Raw genomic sequence first — 19,093 nt, 5'->3', positions numbered from 1 at the left:
AGTTTGCTGAATGTTGAGGATGATAGGGAGGCAGATATAATTGCGGTTCCAGGTGTTGAGGTGCCAGTGATGGGAGATGAGAATGAGAGAGAGATTACAATAGAGGAAGTGAGGAGAGCACTAGATGAAACAAGAGTAGGAAAAGCATCGGGTATGGATGGTGTGAAAGCTGAGATGTTGAAGGAAGGGGGTGTGACTGTACTTGAATGGTTGGTGAGATTGTTTAATGTGTGTTTTGTGTTGTCAATGGTACCAGTAGATTGGGTCTGTGCATGTATTGTACCACTATATAAGGGTAATGGAGATGTGCATGAGTGTTGTAATTCAAGAGGTATTAGTTTGTTGAGTGTAGTTGGAAAAGTGTATGGTAGAATACGGATTAATAGGATTAAGGATAAAACAGAGAATGCAATCTTGGAAGTACAGGGTGGTTTTAGAAGAGGTAGGGGTTGTATGAATCAGATTTTTACAGTTAGGCAGATATGCGAGAAATATTTAGCAAAAGGTAAGGAGGTGTATGTTGCGTTTATGGATCTGGAGAAAGCATATGATAGAGTTGATAGGGAAGCAATGTGGAAAGTGATGAGGTTATATGGAGTTGGTGGAAGGTTGTTGCAAGCAGTGAAAAGTTTCTACACAGGTAGTAAAGCATGTGTTAGAATAGGAAATGAGGTGAGCGATTGGTTTCCGGTGAGAGTGGGGCTGAGACAGGGATGTGTGATGTCGCCGTGGTTGTTTAACTTGTATGTTGATGGAGTGGTGAGAGAGGTGAATGCTAGAGTGCTTGGACGAGGATTAAAACTGGTAGGCGAGAATGATCATGAATGGGAGGTAAATCAGTTGTTGTTTGCGGATGATACTGTACTGGTAGCAGACACAGAAGAGAAGCTTGACCGACTAGTGACAGAATTTGGAAGGGTGTGTGAGAGAAGGAAGTTGAGAGTTAATGTGGGTAAGAGTAAGGTTATGAGATGTACGAGAAGGGAAGGTGGTGCAAGGTTGAAGGTCATGTTGAATGGAGAGTTACTTGAGGAGGTGGATCAGTTTAAGTACTTGGGGTCTGTTGTTGCAGCAAATGGTGGAGTGGAAGCAGATGTACGTCAGAGAGTGAATGAAGGTTGCAAAGTGTTGGGGGCAGTTAAGGGAGTAGTAAAAAATAGAGGATTGGGCATGAATGTAAAGAGAGTTCTATATGAGAAAGTGATTGTACCAACTGTGATGTATGGATCGGAGTTGTGGGGAATGAAAGTGATGGAGAGACAGAAATTGAATGTGTTTGAGATGAAGTGTCTGAGGAGTATGGCTGGTGTATCTCGAGTAGATAGGGTTAGGAACGAAGTGGTGAGGGTGAGAACGGGTGTAAGAAATGAGTTAGCGGCTAGAGTGGATATGAATGTGTTGAGGTGGTTTGGCCATGTTGAGAGAATGGAAAATGGCTGTCTGCTAAAGAAGGTGATGAATGCAAGAGTTGATGGGAGAAGTACAAGAGGAAGGCCAAGGTTTGGGTGGATGGATGGTGTGAAGAAAGCTCTGGGTGATAGGAGGATAGATGTGAGAGCGGCAAGAGAGCGTGCTAGAAATAGGAAAGAATGGCGAGCGATTGTGACGCAGTTCCGGTAGGCCCTGCTGCTTCCTCCGGTGCCTTAGATGACCGCGGAGGTAGCAGCAGTAGGGGACTCAGCAGTATGAAGCTTCATCTGTGGTGGAAATGTGGGAGGTTGGGCTGTGGCACCCTAGCAGTACCAGCTGAACTCGGCTGAGTCCCTGGTTAGGCTGGAGGAACGTAGAGAGTAGAGGTCCCCTTTTTGTTTTGTTTCTTGTTGTTGTCGGCTACCCCCCAAAATTGGGGGAAGTGCCTTTGGTATATGTATGTATGTTAACTAGTCTGCTTCACGATTTAGATGGGAAGGATCAAGATGCTAAAAAAATCCCATATCAACCGATAGGTATCTATGGGATCCTTCTCAAGGATTATACTCCTTAAATGTACTGCAGGAGATTGATTACCTGTCCCACCAATACCACAGGATCCTTCTATTATAGTCTGACCTTCTATGAGAATAGTCTTGGAAACAAGCTCATGAACTCGGCAAGCTATTCCCACACACCTACCATAAACATGTTGACATCTAAACTGAGCTCAAAATAGTGTCAATGACAAAACGTTTGAATTTGCAGGCCGAGCATGTACCATAAAAAAATAACTAAACATTAATATTAATACCTTTCTTCCACATGACTATTCTCTATTAGATTAAAAAATCAAAATCTACCTGTATGTAATATATCATAAAGAGCATAAATACTAATATAAATCTAAATATTCTTTTCTATTAGGTATCATACCTGAGATATCTTCATCAGATATCTTTGAAACAAGATTGTGGAGAAGAGATTTTAGATCAAATTGTTTTGTTCCCACGATCATCCCTGAATGCATTGTGACATTGCCGGTGACATGTAGATGATCCTTATTCATAGGTGAATAGAATGATCTCATACTATTAGGACTGGTGGGATTACTCATATCATTCAGCTGCAAAGGTAAATGTATCATGTATAAAATTTCAGCGACTTTAATTAAATGCAGTATATACAGTCCACTGCACAAAATATATAAATAAAAAATGGAATTTTAATAAAATTTAGTCATGTACTCAACTGATGTTTATACAGTATTGCTTCTTCTCCAGAAGCACAGTTTATCCGCATCAACCCCTAAAATCCCTTTAAAAATTTCAAATTTTCTTTCCTTTTTAAAAGCTACAATGCCCCTGGTAAAGTAATGATACAATTTGTAGTTAATGGCAAGGATCACCAGAGGTTCCATATCATTCAGTTAAGAATAAACTTATAAAACCAAACAGCAGGGTTTATACCTATTCTATCACACATTTCTTTACATGGCTCACAATTTCTTGTTGCGAAATCTGAGCCTTTCCCGTATTTGTAAAAATAAAAAAAAAACACCGATAAAGAGCTGGCTCCTTTGACAAGGGAGGATATGAGGTTAGAGGTATTTGGTAACCTTCCTCGACAACAGCTAGCACCCATGGATCAGGATGAAGATTAACCCAAATGTGATAGAAATGAGTCTCTCTCTCCAAGAGGAATTCTCCAGGAAGGATCATCATACCTTTCTTTATTAGACCTTCAAGACCGGTTGATAACTCTCCAGAATGTTAAGTAGAGAGGAATGGCGACTACCACTGGTACAACGGTAACTCCTTTGTGACAACTGTAAGATCGTTGAAGCTGCTGGTTTAAAAGCGGAAACTTGGATATTCTCAGTAAAAGACCTCAAAGCATTAGTTTGAGTTCTGGTATCCACAATTCATCAATTTTTCTACATACTGTATATAACAAGTCCAAAAATAAAGGAATAAATTAGATATTTAAGGGTTGCAGCTTCCTTAGCATTAAGTAAGTGATCTAAATAACAATAATAAACTAGCTTACAAACTCTGTATCTTTTACATAATTCTCTTTCACTATCAGTAATAACAGGCTCTAGGCAGGAAATTAAATTTAAATCTATAACAAGATGAGTCTTATAAAAGTCAAAATAACTAAAGGAAAACCAGAAATATTAGCCTTGTATTTGTGACAACCATTATCAATTATATCCACAACAAAAAGAGACAACTGTGGGGTATAAATGTCTTGAAAGCAGCTGTCTCCAATTACTTGAAGGAAAAAGTAGCATCAGAATTTACCAAAATCAAATTATTAAGATATTTTCAGCTATTAGATTGCATAAACTTTAAAAGGTAGATATTTCACCATATTTGGGATCCTCGTCTGTGTTTTCTTCATTCTTAATATCCTGTATAGGAAGGAAGAGGTATTGAGTCATTACTTACAGGCTTTCCCCTTTGTTTACAACTGGTACGGGAGCTACTGGGTATATATTAATAACACTTGTTTTGACAGTAGAAGTACTAGCACCTACATTTACCCTGCTAAAGTTAATTTGCGATGAGCTGGTGGCCAAGCTTATAAGCAAGCGAAGTATATAGTACAGCCATCCAAACCATGATGCAAACGATCAACTTTACCTAAAATTTCATCAGCAACATTAAGATTGAAGGGAATTATGCGAAATGCCACGTCATCCACATAGGAACCAAGGTTGTTTAAGAGCACTTACTTTAGTGAGTGAAGGGATTTAAGGATCTAGATCCATAACTTTGCCTTCTGACAACCAATATAGTTTCCTAAAATAGCAACAAGGATAGTGGGAATGCAAGAGTATAGCAGCAGAAGGGTTTAAAGTTAATGAAAAGTTTCAGGCACTGTGAGAGAACCCTTTTTGAATGGAACACTGATGCCACTAAACCCAACTCTCGAGAAGTTAGGTTAAGGTTAGAAAACCGGCAATGAGATCAGAATTACTGCCTTCAAGAGAAGACTCACTGGCCTTCTGAGATTGACAACTTTGTTGGTCATTCTTGAATATGCAATACAAAACTAAAATCAGCATTATACTGTGTTATGAGCTTTAGAAGCTCACAACTATCAAGAGTTGGCTCATTGAATGCTGTACTAAAGAACAGTACTGGCATGTAATTATCATCACCATTCCCATTATTAACAACTACCCTAGACTTCTCTGGATTTCACCCTGAACTAAAAGCAAATTTCATTTGAGCTTTAAACTTTAAAAGTACTTTTCCATAAAAGGCATTCGCATTCCTCACAATGGTTACTTAAATCACAGTACAGTAATGTACTGTTCCCATGCAGTAATTAGCTAACAAATCTATAGGAAGACATCTTAAAACAACACAAACATATCAAAATCTGGAACCTAGAGAACGGAACTAAGAAACTTGAATAACAGAGCCCTGGCACGTCATTTCTTAGTTTCTTGCCATTACTTTACAGGAGGGTTGTGTTAATTGAAAGGAGAGAAGATAGGATATTTTTTCCATTCTACAAATAAATGACATAAAACTGACTTTCTAGAGAAGAAGCAATATGAACATCAGGAAAAGTTCATAGGAATAGTAAATGTCTTGCATAAACTTTTACTACCTAAATTTGCTGCAAAAGTTACATTAAAAACAGTTGTCACATGATATATGTATTATAAAAAGTTTAGAATTTGACAGCTCTTCATTTGCATTGATGCACTAAAATTAACTAATATTGTACAGCACTCACCTCAGTCATGTTACATCCATTCAACATGTTTTCTGTAGTAGATAAACCTCCTGCAAACTCTACATTGCTTTTGAAAGTGACATTCATTCGAGTATCAGCAATTTTGTCAACCAGCAAGAGGTTCCCAAGGTCAATGTCATTAATGGAATTAGACTGAATAGTGTCTGAAATTGAGATACAGTATATCATAAAAAGGTAATGCTGTGAACCAATCAAAAGACATTGCATAAGATCTCAAGATTTCAACACTACGTAGTTTACATTCAACATTCTGGGCTTGTAAAATTTCTAATGAAATTAATCACCAACTGCAGGCAAAAAGGTTGTCCTCAATCAACTATAAATGCAAAATAGTTACTCTGTATTCAGCCCTTTCAATTTCACCCCATCACAAAAACATTCACTGGTGATAATTCTCTCAAGTTGGTTCGGCATGTCACTTACAATTATGCGTCGGTCATTCTTAATTATGAAATACAAAACTATAATCAGCGTTACGCTGTATTATGTGACCTTACATCTGTCTCAATGTCAAACCATTACAATAAAAAATGAGAAAAAATAATTCAAACTAGTTGAGGCTCTTTTTTTATGAATAGGCGTAGGAGGAGAAGGAAATGATGAATTTTGGAGTTAATGTGCTGTGTGGTCTTTAAGAATGTACCTGTGAAGGGCTAGAACAGGGAATCCAATATGACAAGAAAATACCAAATAAATATTGTTCTTGCTCTATGGCCACTGTATCAACATCCATAGCCTAGATTTTTGAGTGAGTATATGGAAGACCTTCAGATTCAGTATCTATTGAATCTGTCACAGCACCTCTTATGCTGAAATACACTGAGAACATGGCACATTGCCAAGAACCAATATCTGTACTGGTACTGGAACCAAGGCTATCTACTTGCTAGTATGTGTTATTTATTTTTTTTTTGTTGACAAACGTATTCTGTGCAGGGAAGTAAAGACATTATAGCAATGCGTGGTGAAGAGAGAACTGCTAGACAAAGGGATATAATCTACACACAGAGTATGATTACAATACACCACCACATGATCTCTGTATTACAAAAGAGGAGCAGGGCACTTGCAAGGAAAGAAAACTAAACACTTTTAGTGTAAGGGTAAATATCGACATTAAACAGCTTTGAGAGAGAATGTAAGAAGAGGTTCATAGAAATAATTCATGTGTAAGGATTACCACTTATAAATTTGGTCAACATAACTAGCAGCTTATATTTGGACAACAGTAACGATTAATAAAAAAAATTGTACTCATTAACAGCTCATGTTGATCAAAAATACATTTAAGCGATAATAGTCAAGTACTGTAGCGAAATCTACTGACATTATTACATGAAAACATGTTTTTGGCTTACCAGCATCAAAATTTCCTGTAAATGTATAATAACCAGTTAGAGTCTGATCACGCGACTTTGACAGAATTACGTCATACCAATCAACCACTGTGATGTTGTTAATTCTCTCAGGAGCAAAATTTTTCTTTACTTCCATAGGTTGGAGAAAAGTTTTTACACCATTGATTTCCCCACTGTAATTCTTTTGCACAACCTGAAACAAGATCACAAGAATACAAAGTATTTCCAGTCAATATGACAAGTTATTATTGCATGAACCTTTTCATTGTCCAACCTCATTTCAAAGGGTATCTTGATAAAACAAATTCCAAACACTTTTGATTCAAATCAATTACGTTAGAGCAGGAACTAATTATTTCCTTACCAACAATACCTCTAACTATAGGTTCAGAAATCACATAACAATCCCCAAAAATGACAGGTAGCATTTTCAAGAAAACTCGAAAGAGAAATCTGAAATCTACGGGGGTACCCACATTGATGCACTTCACAGTTTTGGTTCTATGGCAGATTTTACCATGAATTTTGGTCTCCCTGTTAAAATCCCTAGAGCTAAACGCTCTCCCAGAAGAGGAAAATCTCAAAACTAATATAAAAGCAAAACACTCTGTAAACTGTGGAAAATATTACATTTTGTTGCCTGCAAAAATACAATAGGCATAATTACACTAATTTACACTACTTGATGCACGCATGAACACTGATGGTAACCAAAGTCAGGTGAAAGTGATGCACATATGAAATTCTGCAAGCAGATGACGAGTAACAAATATGGTTGAGTGACTAAAGACAAACTCATCAAAAGAAGCTCTAGTCACACATGCAGATCGCCATGGGGTCTTGAAATAGATTTCATGTTTGGCTACCCTTTCAAGGTCTTTTTATGTATTTAACACGATCTAAGAGATATTAGTTTCCATATATAACTCTCCCACAAAAAGAAGAAAACCCAAAATAAGCTTTTTACCTATCCCAAAAAACAAGAGTTGATAATGTAAGCCAGTTATCACCCTCAACTTAAGACGAATTTAGATATCAGTAAATCATGATTGATTCTGGTTATAATTAAGCTAGAAGTTATATGTGAATATTATCCACCAGATATCTTTGATGATCAAATGTACGCTATACTGTAGTGGGTTTGTTTCATACCAGATACTGTATCTTAATCCTAAAGTCAAACCCACGAAGAATTTTATATTTTGAGGGGATACGCTATGATTACTCAAACCTTCCAGGGTAATTTTGTTAACATTATAAAAAATCTAATTCACCTGACCTAATGGTAAGCACCAAAATAATTGTGAATGATACTTACATTGTCAAGATGGGATCTCCAATCCTTATTATTTACTTCTGAAAATTCAACTTTGCCAATAAAGTCCAAGGTTTCTTTAACTACTATGGGACCTGTGATATTTTGCGTCTCAGACGACTTCTTTAAAGTCTTTGATAATAATTCTTTTAGGTCTATTCCATCGATTTTCCCATTAACAAAGACTTCGCTAACTGAAACAAAGAAACACTCGAGTAAGAACCTACCAAACCAAAACTATTTATTGACATTTATAAGGAAAAATATATAACAAAATTTTTTGGAAGACAGTTTTCGGCCTTCATTTTCTTGTAAGTGCCAATAACTGATCCAAGACCAGTTATACAAGAAACAGTTTACACTTAATTGGCTTCTTATCTTCACATTACTGAGTAATTGTACGAGAGAAAATTCCACACACGTTCTTACCATGTAAATCTTTTTCAAAAAATAGTGGGCTATTGATGATTGCATCTTCATCTCTATATGCAATCTCTTCAACTGCAACAGTAACATTCAAGCCATTGAGTGTTTTCACAGAAAGCTTAGAGTCAGCTGCAATATCGTATGCCCTTGAATAACCTACAAGTGTCCAATCTGAAAAAAATACATTATGGAGAACTTTATAAAACACCATTCAAGAAAATATTTCAAAGTATATGCATATCTAATTATCAAAAAGTTAAAAGGTGTGTGGATTACTGTTTAAATTAAAATTTTCTTTACTGATTATAAAAGATTTACACAAATAAGTAAGATTAGATAAGCAGTCCTAAATATAGTACAAACATGACAAATTTGAAATTTGTATTTTTCCTAACTATGCAACCCCGAGTTCTTTACAGTATATATAGATATCAGCGCAAGCTGTCACACGGCTATAAAATGACAAATTCGGAGATAATTTGTATTTTTCCTAACCATACAAACCTTAGCTATTTACAATGGGTATTACTTTCGGCGTAGCTGAAATGACAAGCCATTAGATTTTAACGAGGGTTTCCTACCCCGCACTAGTTAGCAGGGGTAGGGGGAGGGGTAGCTTGCTACCCCTCCCTCCCTCACACACCGGTGAAATGTCTCACCTCACTTAGAGGTAGGACTTGACTTGGGGGACAGGGCTGGCAGGCAAATATGTGTAAATAGCTAAGGTTTGTATGGTTAGGAAAAATACAAATTATCTCCGAATTTGTCATTTGTTCCGTAACAGAAATACAAACCACGCTATTTACATGGGGTAACTTACCCCTTAGGAAGGGTGGAAAGTCCCCAGCCATACTGGCTTTGGCTTTACCAGGCGACTCAGAATCAGAGTGAGTCGCACTCGAGAAAAGGAGTCCCTGCACCTCACAAGTTCCTTGCTCCGCAAGGAAACGTGTGGCCTACATAAGCTTGTGTGTGAAGGAAGAAAGTGTGACCCGTCCTAGGCAGTTGACCTGGAGTTCCAGAAGGAACTCTGGGTTAGGATGTTCCCAATACCACCTCGTCAGGGTATGGGGGATGCGACAGTATTGACTCAATACTCGGAACACAAGGAAGCATGGTTTACCTGCAGAGGTTTGAGGTCAGCTATGCAGAGACCAGGATGCTGCTTCCCCAGTAGAGGGGACGATGAAGAAAGAAATAAGGGCCAGACATAATTCTTTCGTTCATGCAGACTAAAACCTGATAACAATGCCCTCAACCTTCTGCTTCCTGTCCAAAAAGGAGCCTGAGGTTAGACCAGCTGTTGTGTAGCCACCACAGAGCGATAGAAACGTATCGATACTCCTGTGGGTCACGTCCTGCAGGAAGCGGGCTGCGAAGGTCATTAGACGCTTCCAGACTCCAGCTTGTAGCACTTGCGTCACAGAGTAGTTCTACTCAAAGGCGAGGGACGTTGCAATGTATCCGACATCGTGCTGTAGGGTGACGTGACAGGGGAGGGTCTGGATTCAGGTCAAGATGAATGCCCTTCAGTCCGAGCTGAAGAGGTATACTGGTGACTCTCCCTTGTGTCCTCCATGTGCTCCCAAACCGGCCAGCACGTGAGGACAAACTGCAGCTGTTTTCAAAGATAACCCCTCGATTCCTTTACTGGCAAGAAGGAGAAGGTTTGGGTCATCTGATACAGAACGGAGACTCAAAATCTTGAAGGAGTCGAACGAAGGTCCGGGACTCCAAGATTTTGAGTCTAGAAAACAACTCAGGAGCGAACCTGAATGTTGCCTTCCCCTATTCTCTTGAAAGGGCGGAGTCGTACGAGACCATGAAGATTGCTTACACACTGGCCGAGGCCAGAGTGAGCAGGAGCACCGTCCCCCAAGACGGAATACGATCATTGGCCTGACGTACTGGTTCTTGAGAAGATCTCTTAAGGGACTAAAGAGTCCGAACCATGCTCCATGGAGGAGGTCTCACTCCGACTGGGGGCAGGGACGTTCGCAGCTTCACATGAGCGAAGAAAGGTCCAGCGGGAAGGAGAAAGTCTATTCCTTTCACCCTGCAGGCCAGGGAAAGACTGAGCGATAGACTTCACTGCCGAGAGCGGAATAGAGTTTCCTCCCGCCGAAACGCAATAACTCCGTTATTGCTGGAGAAAAGGCCTCAAGGGAAGAGGTATCTCTCCCACAACACCAACCACAGAAGACTCTCCACTTCGCCTGGTAGACCCCTGCGGATGACTATCGCAGGTGACGCGACCTTCGCTCCGCGACTGTAGCGGGTTGTCTCTTCTTGAGGGGGCGGCGTAGTGTCTCCAGGCGTGAAGCCGAAGCAATACAACGGCTCGTGAAAGATGTTGTAGTGTGGTTGTTTGAGTAGCCTGTGTCGTGGAAGAAGCTCTCCCGGGAGTTCCGTCAGGGGAAGCAGAGGGTCCGGAAACCGTTCTGCGTATAGTCACAGCGGAGCTCTCAGGGCCATCGAAAGGTTGACAGACAACCTGGTCTTGTTGAGACCCATTCTCAACAGACAACAATGCTGGGAAGACGCAGGCGTCGATGTTGTCCCACCGTCACCGGAAAGCATCTTGCCAAAGAGTCTTGGGGTCTGAGACTGGGGGGAAGAACAGCGGAAGCTTGAAGTTCCAGGCTGTCGTGATCAGGTCCCCCAGGCCAGGACTTGCTGGTTACTATAGACCAAAGACCCCCAGGTACTCTCTATCTGTGAGGCTCTGCTCAGATAGTCGGAGAGAACATTCCTCTGCCCGGAATGAGCGAGCCGATAGTGGTATTGAGAGGACCTCGGACCATCTCAGTATCTCTACTGCAAGATGTGAAAGTATGAAAATGCGCCTCCCTGCTTGTTGGAATACGCCAGTACCATGAAGTCGTCGCACACGGAGCGACTCGGCAGGATCTGTAGGATCTGTAGAGGGGCCACACTACGGCCCCTAAGCCTGCCTGAATGATGGGGGGTACCCCTCAGGTCCTGACCATAGGCCTGAACCGGAACATGTCCCCCCCCCCTTTCTTTGAAGAGTCCGAGAACAGCATCAAATGTGGGGAAAGGACGAGAATATCCACTCCCATCAAGAGGTTCCATAGGTCAACCCATTGCCGGTCTAAACGTTCCGCTGGTCCCATAGGGACCAGAAAGTCCGGTTAATCGTTGCTTGGATACCACCGGAACTTGGGCCGCCTCACAGGGAACTTATCCTGAGGCGACCGTTCGGAACTAGACGGGTCAATGAGGAAAAGAGACCCAGGAAACGTTCCAAGATAGGGCTGAAAGCTCTCCTTGACTGAGAACAGGTACTGCGACTCTCCTCAGCCTTGCCACAGTCAACTGAAGGGAAGGCTCGGAGAAGGAGTCAACAGCATCTGGTGTTCCCAGGCGGTCACCCATCCAGGTACTGACCAGACCCAACGTTGCTTAACTTCGCTGATCGGACGAGAAGCAGTGTTTTCAACGTGGAATGGCCGTTGACTCAATATCATGGCTAGATACTCCAGATGTTGAGGCAGAAGTAGAGAAGGCTCCTAGAAAATTACGATGATCCCTCACTCTTGGTAAAGACCCGGGAGCTTGTCCCGTTGTCGGAGAAGGTCGAACACGAGCCTACCGGAGTTGACCAGACCTCCAAAAAGCGGAGGAGGCGGGAGCCTGCTCCTGAGCGGCCATGAGGAAATCAGGGAGAGTTCTCTGGGGAAAAACCTGCGGTGCCGCGGCGGGATCGCCACACCGCATCTTAAGCAGGAACACCTGTAGTCTAGGCTGAATTCCAAGAGCTTCCTGGAAGATGGATGGAATGGAACCTGCAGCCTCGTTACCAGTCTGATCGACTCTGCTGTTCCACGCTGGATGAAGTTTGTTCGACTAACTTGATCAGAGCTGAGAGGTCGACGACGGACTCCCGTCTCAGATACTTTCCCAGAAGAAAGGATCGACTGAAGAAGCCGGGGGGGAGCCGTCGACGACCCTATGGAGGACCTTCTCCTAAGGCATGGATCCTTCTGCCCAACGGGCAAACCTCTTGCTGACCCCATGGCATAGAGGCTCAGAGACACTGGATTCGCTGACAGTGATGGAGAGATGGTAAGAGAGAGGCGCGATATCCTTGGCTGATCACGGAGATCATGCAGGAATCGGCATCGGGAAGCTGTTATCCGGACGAGTAACCTTAGGCATCCCCCCAGCGTGAGACCTGCAAGGGGGGTTGCCAATCCTAGAGTTTGTGAACTCTGCCGCTCCCTCTAGGATTATGCCTCCCCGGGAGAGCCTCCCGTGCTACCTGTCCCTGACAGGAGGGGACTGCTATTGTACACCTTGTCTTAGCTGCCGTAGCCGGTCCGATAACTTAGGCTGACGAGGCTGAATGAAGAGGCGTCGGAGGCCTGCAGGGTCTGGAAGAAAGCGCCTTGGAGGAGTGAAAACGGAAGTCGACTTCCTCCGCACAACAGCTGTCCATGTCTCTGTCCTTGGGCTCAAACAAGCTCTTCCCAAGGATGGAAGAATGTCTGAGCTTGTCGACATCCACGGATGAGACACCCGAGAGGAAGCCCTCGGTCACTGCGTCTAGATGGTCTAACATCGAGTTTGCACGCAAGTTCGAAACTTGGCGACGGAACGCCAAGGAGCTTGGGCCCGAGAGGAGGAAAGTACCCATGATCTTCCTGGAGCTTCCTTGTACAAAACCTCGGGTCGCAACCGAGGAGGGAAAGGACCTGGTAAGCCCCCTCCACGAGATGGAGAAGAGGAAGGGCTAAACCAGTCACCCCTTGCCCGATGGAGAAATCTCGAACAGAAAGCTCCCTGGCAAGACCCTTCCAGGGAATGCCGAGGAGGAAGGGCTAACCCAGGTTCTGGAAAGAAGAATGTTGCTCAGACCTCCCTGAAGATTCTTCCTGCTCTTGCACGTGCCATGCTCTGCGTTACGGGGTGAAGACCGTGTTCTGAAAATATGCGTTCCAGAAAACTCGCCAGGCTGGCTGTGTTGCGAAACCCCGACGGGAATCGCGGTCGCAATCGCCCTGGCGCTCGCGCGATGGTAAATCAATGGTTCGCACGTGGCCGAACGTGGCACGCACGCAGGAGCGCAGACGAAAGTGTGCGAGGGAGCGCAGAAGGAGGGCGAGCGTGGTAGGAAGGGCGAGAGCTGGTGGTCGGAATCCGAGTTCACAGGCGAGCGATGACCCGTAGGCAAGCAATGGCTACTGCAGGAATCGAGCCGGAGCTCGCGCGATAGAACACCATCGGTTCGCGCGATGAAAAACCGTCTGTTTGCGATGGAACACCATCGGTTCGCGCGATGGAACACCGTCGGTTCGCGCGATGGAACACCGTTGGTTCGCGCGCAGGCGAACATTGAAGCGCATGTGCGCGGGCGCCCATGCACGTAGGCGCGCAGGCACGTGGGCGCGCGGGCACATGGGCGTGTGGTCGCGCAGGTCACGTGGGCGCGCGGGCGAGCGCAGGCAGTCGGGAGACCGATGGCGTGTAGGCGAGCGATGGCGCGTTGACGAGCGATGGCGCGTCTTGGCAAGCGATGGCCCGTAGGCGAGTGAAGGCGCGTTGGCAAGCGATGGCGCGTTGGCGAGCGGCAGTGCGTTAACAAAACACTAGCGCGCAGGCGAAGCATCGCGCGGGCGTGTAGGAGATCGCTGACACGTAAGAGACTAGGGATGGTTAGCGCGCAGGTGCATCAGGAAGGTGAGCGCTGATGCGAGCTGTCAATCAGGCGATCCTGGATGGTCAGGAAAAACCGTTGGCGCCCATTGGTGCGTGGCAGGAAAGGGCGCGCAGATGTGCGCTGGCGATTGAAGAAAGCTGGCACACCGAAGGACAGAAGTAAAGGTGAGCGCTGGCGAGCAGGAGGAAGATCTACAGCAAGACTCAGCTACCGGAGATCGTGGTCCACAGCAGGCGAGCGCTAGATCGCTACTGATGGTGTCCAGAGGACCTGTAACGCGTGGAAGATCGATGGCGATCGTTGACTCGCAGGAGATCGCTGACGAGCAGGCGAACGTTGACGCGTCTGTGGTTGCTGGCGAGCTGGTAATCGCTGACGAGCAGAATGGCAACGCGTGGAATCATGTGCGTACAGTAGCTTAGAAGCACGCGTAGGCGACCGCGAGCGTTGCTGCGCTGGAGCAGGCTGACGAGCCGGATAGCGAGGGCGAGGAGAAGAAGAGTCCTTGTCCAAGACCTGAACCGAAGTTCTAGGTCGCACGGGCGAACGTGGGCGCACAGGGTGCGTATCAGGAACTGGAATCGCAGGTGCGCTCTGACGGGCAGGAGATCTAGAGCACTCAGGAGACCGATGGCGCGCAGGGCGCACAACAGGAACAGCAAGATGTTCGGAGTCCTCAGGAGAGCGCTGGCGAGCAGTGGGGCGATGATCATCAGGAAAGCGCTGACGAACAGAAGAGCGCTGGCGAACAGGAGAGCGCTAGCAATCAGGAGAACGCTGACGAGCAGGAGAGCGCCCGTGCGCTAACACTGCAGGGGGCGCGCAGGGGAACCCTGACACGCAAGGGAAGCACACCGTGGGAGGCAACCCTTTGCCCCGAAGGGACCGTTGCCCGTCGGATGACGAGGTCAGACTGCTGTGCATCTGCACCAGGGGCGGAAGGTCAGGAAGGCGTTGGAGATCGATCCCCGGAGAGATCTAAGGAGGTAGGAGCTGCAGGCTGCATACGGAGAAGATTAAAAAAAGGCGCCTCTTAGCACCCTTATAGGGAGATGGGAGGCCCTTACAACGTAGCGGACGGTAAGCCTTACGGCGAAGGCGGCCAACAGCAACAACAGCAGAAGAGTCCTCCAAAGAGGAGTCTCTATGAGTGTACTCCCTCGCGAACGAAAGAGAAATACTTCGTAGAAGAGACGGGTCAGCCAGTGACCTAAAAAGAGCAATCCTCCGAAGAGGGGCTCCTGCAGTTGCCCAGCCCCTTGAGCGTAACTGCAGGTGCGACCGCTCAGCACCAAGAGCATAGTCGCACAAAATAAAGGCAAGAGGAGAACCCCCCAAAGGAGAAAAAACTCAAGCCTGGACAGGAAAACTTCCCTCGGAAGGAAAGTTACCCACCCAAGGAGGCGAGCCTCCTGAGTGTTCTAAAATGAACTGGAGAGCTGTCAATCGTCACGGGAGTACTTCCAGGAGAAGGAGACACGCCCCTGACGAAGATCTATAGGGGAGGCAGCAACAGCCGAATCCCCAGTCCTCAACAAGACAGCTCACTCCGTTGTCACATTACAGAAACAAACTAGATCGGTAACTGTGAAAAATAAAAACAAAAATCATTAGTTAACATTCATTCCCCCGGGAAGACTCCGAAGAGGAATCCAGAGGGAAAAGAACACAAGAATTACACAACAGGCACGTGCCCTCAAAACCACTTACACTCACGGAAGGAGAGCTGTAACCAACACAGAATTATAACAATTATAATTATGTAACTATGTAATTATGTAATTTAAAAATGAATGAACACTAAATAAAGAACGAAAACCCCGAAAGGAATCGTTCTACAAAAGCTGAAAAATCAACAAATACAATTAGATTCATAAACTAATTGAGACAAAACGTACGGCGTAGCAACCCCACCCACACGGGAAGGAAGCTACTCAGACGTAGTAAAGGGAACGCAGTAAAGGGTGAACGACCTCAAAAGAGAGAGAGAGACAGACCGTAGTCAAAATCGAACACGACCCATGAAATTACACCGTGGTGGCCTAACTGCCGAGGGCTCCACGGAGATATCGTACACTACACACACAAGCACAAACTCTGAAAAGGAAACTTACTGATTTCTATACTCAAATATATACATAAACACGAAAAAATGTTTACATATATATTGAGTAAAAGAAAAGTAAGTGATTAAGTAAAGACAAAACAAATAATGGCTGCCAAGCGAGGACGAAGACAGAGACGTCTGTCCATTGTCCGAGCCAAAAGTGAAGTGAGACATTTCACCGGTGTGTGAGGGAGGGAGGGGTAGCAAGCTACCCCTCCCCCTACCCCTTCTAACTAGGGCGGGGTAGGAAACCCTCGTTAAAATCTAATGGCTCGTCATTTCAGCTACGCCGAAAGTAATACCCAATGTAAATAGCGTGGTTTGTATTTCGGTTACGGAACAACTAAGAAGTTGTCAACAACCATTCCAGTTGTTACCAGTGGTACCATGGAGAAGCACCAGCCCCCCTCACTCATAACTTTTTCAATATAATCACAGGCAGGACTTCCTCCAGGGAAAGGTGATGGCAGGACAAGAATGTGTAAAGAACTCAGGTTTGTATAGTTAAGAAAAATGCAAATTACTTCAAAATTTGTTATTTGTGCCTTCACAAATACATAACTTGGTTCTTTACTATGGAGACTTGCCTTTAGGCTGTTAACTTTTTGACCTGGGATCGCTGCATCCAAGCATGATAATCCCCTTGGGATGAGCATCTTGACACCTTGTAAACCCATAGCATATAAATATCAATGGATTGACGGATCAGGCCTAAGTGATTATGAACATAATTTTACTGTGATCGTCGTGGCCTATATATAATCCACAGATTTGAGAATATACACAATGGGGACCAGATGTCTCAACTCCCCCACATAAGGATATTGGGAATGTAATAGGGAATATAAAAACATTCAAGCTACCAGCAATATGGGGTATACCTGCATTCGAAAAGATCCAGTTGACAGGGTCTTCAGATGCTGTGCCCCATGAGAGGGAAACATGAAGAAAACAAAAAGGCCAGCCATTTCCTTTCCATTCCTCCCAGACCAACACCATAACCTTTGACCTGAAATGACTGCTAATAGTTCAGCGAGGAGCCAAGGTAGCTATACCACTCACTGTGCAGCTACCACATGGCCAATCGAAATCAAGGTCCTGTGTGTACATCTTGCAGGTAGTGGGTGGTGAAGGTAAATTGTCTCTTCCATACCCACATTTGTAATACTGTACCTGCATCACATAAAAGTTCTTGTATCTGCCCGTGCAGACAAGCAAGCGCTTGTCTCGTTGGCGAGATTCTTCAGTTCATTTAAGTAGCTCCTAAGTGCTCTTGCAGGACACAAAGGCTGCTGACTAAGATCATTGGTTCAGAATTTGAGTCAAGCAACAAGCTCAGGAATGAAGGTGACAGTAACTTGTCCCCATAACCAAGAATGGGCATCATAGGGAAAACCATGCCACACGCTAACCCTTAGCATAAGTTAAAGCGAGAAGAAACCATTTTCTGAGCTAGATCACAATTTGAAGCCCAATATAACGGTATAACTACTCGTAAGAGCTCTTTTCCAACTGAGGGCAAGCCTGTTCAAACTTCACATGAGCATGAACAGCTCTACCTGGAAGGAAATAGCAACCCCTTTTCAATCAAAAGACTTGGCTTAAGGCTAAACAATAGCCATTACCGCCAAGGCCTAGCAGTTTTCCTCTCATTGAAAAAGGTATGAACTCTGTGATAGTTATTCCAAGCAGACACACACCCCATCCACGATGCTAACCCAAACAGATAACCTGCTTTGCCTGGTAGACTGAAGTCGGTGACCTCCTGAAGTAACCAGTCATTTTGTTTTGCTATTAATTGCAAAAAAACCTCTTTCGGCGAGATGCTGGTACCTTCCAGGCACAAAATCATCAGTATCCAACCGTTTGATTGAACATCTAAGCATGTGGTTGGTGTAGCAAGTCGCTGAGAGAAGGAAGCTCCCGTCTGTCAGCTGCAGGAGGGGGGCAAGGTACCATGTGCTACATTAGGTAGGGAGCTCCCCCTTTTATTTTGATGCATCCATGAAGAGCAACAACTCGGGAAAGGGAGAAAGATCTACCCTTCTGAGATGGTTTTGCTCCAGGATCCAACAATTCAGGTCTTTCCTTGCTCCAGGAGAATACCTGCCCTGAGACCCAAAAGTCTTCAGCTGTTACTAAAGTGACGGTGGCCTGGTGACCCACCAGATACTGCCAAGGATAGGCTTGTAGTGAGCTTACTATTAGTAACTGACAAGGCACATCTTTGAATCTTGCAATTCTTACCTGCCACCAGAAAACTTTCCCTCATGCCTATCTGCATTTCAAGATAAACAGTCCTGATTGGGTTCCAAAGTGGATTTCTTCAAGTTTACCACAACCCCCCCGTATGCGGTAAAACTCAAGAAGCATGACTCAATGATGGAGCTGAGAATATCTTTCCATGCAGAATAAAAAAAAAAAAGCGCAGGTAGAAAACATTCCGTAGATATTTGTATCATCAGCTGCATGTAAATATTCTGGAGCTGCTTGTCTTGGGGTGTCATTCCGTTTGTTCACCCGGAGCAAGAGTGGCAAGAGCTAATAGATTGCAATTAAGGATTTTTTAAGAAGGTAACAACAGCCTCAACTTTAGTAGTTTTTTCATCCTTTATGAATAGTAAGAGTTTTCACTGAAATTACAACTGAACTTTCTTCAAAGACTACTTACTTGAAAGAAAATGGCCCTGTTTTCTTTCATTTGATCACCATCAGCTGACTTTCCTGAGGCTGATAACTTTAATATGCAAACAATAGCTCGTACAAAAAATCTTTATTATGCTGCATAAAGCTTTCAAGAAAACTGAATGAAAATGAAGAAACATAAAAGAGGAACAAGATCCTGATGCAGGGCTGATTTGCTGCCAAGTGCAATGCTGGGCAAAAGCGTTACCACTATACTAGAGCGATCAGTTGTTTCTTAACTCTGGGAAGGCTAGTGCTTCACACAAGCACATCTGAATTCTTGTTGCTTTCTCTAAGAGTCTAACACAGTCGTAATCATGTACAGTATTCAG

The 19,093-nt window shown here is 44.2% G+C and overlaps 1 protein-coding gene and 1 non-coding gene across 2 annotated transcripts in view; both read right to left on the bottom strand.

Moving 5' to 3' along the window:
- Positions 1–19,093, bottom strand: part of LOC137633353 (uncharacterized) — a 224,657-nt gene that overhangs the window by 60,013 nt on the left and 145,551 nt on the right. The window contains exons 23-27 of the mRNA XM_068365605.1: positions 8,290–8,457; positions 7,864–8,054; positions 6,546–6,738; positions 5,167–5,330; positions 2,347–2,536 (exon numbers count right to left, since the gene is read on the bottom strand). Coding sequence (XP_068221706.1) covers positions 2,347–2,536; positions 5,167–5,330; positions 6,546–6,738; positions 7,864–8,054; positions 8,290–8,457 — 906 coding nt within the window. The remainder of the gene's footprint in view (positions 1–2,346; positions 2,537–5,166; positions 5,331–6,545; positions 6,739–7,863; positions 8,055–8,289; positions 8,458–19,093) is intronic.
- On the bottom strand, positions 11,649–11,767 carry LOC137633357 (5S ribosomal RNA). Its single transcript, XR_011042177.1, has one exon. It is a non-coding gene; the product is annotated as a 5S ribosomal RNA (ribosomal RNA).

This window comes from Palaemon carinicauda, chromosome 42, assembly GCF_036898095.1.
Source record: "Palaemon carinicauda isolate YSFRI2023 chromosome 42, ASM3689809v2, whole genome shotgun sequence".
Classification (NCBI taxonomy): Eukaryota; Metazoa; Arthropoda; class Malacostraca; order Decapoda; family Palaemonidae; genus Palaemon; species Palaemon carinicauda.
Note: the sequence above shows the minus strand (reverse complement) of the source record. Positions and strands in the feature narration are given on the sequence as shown.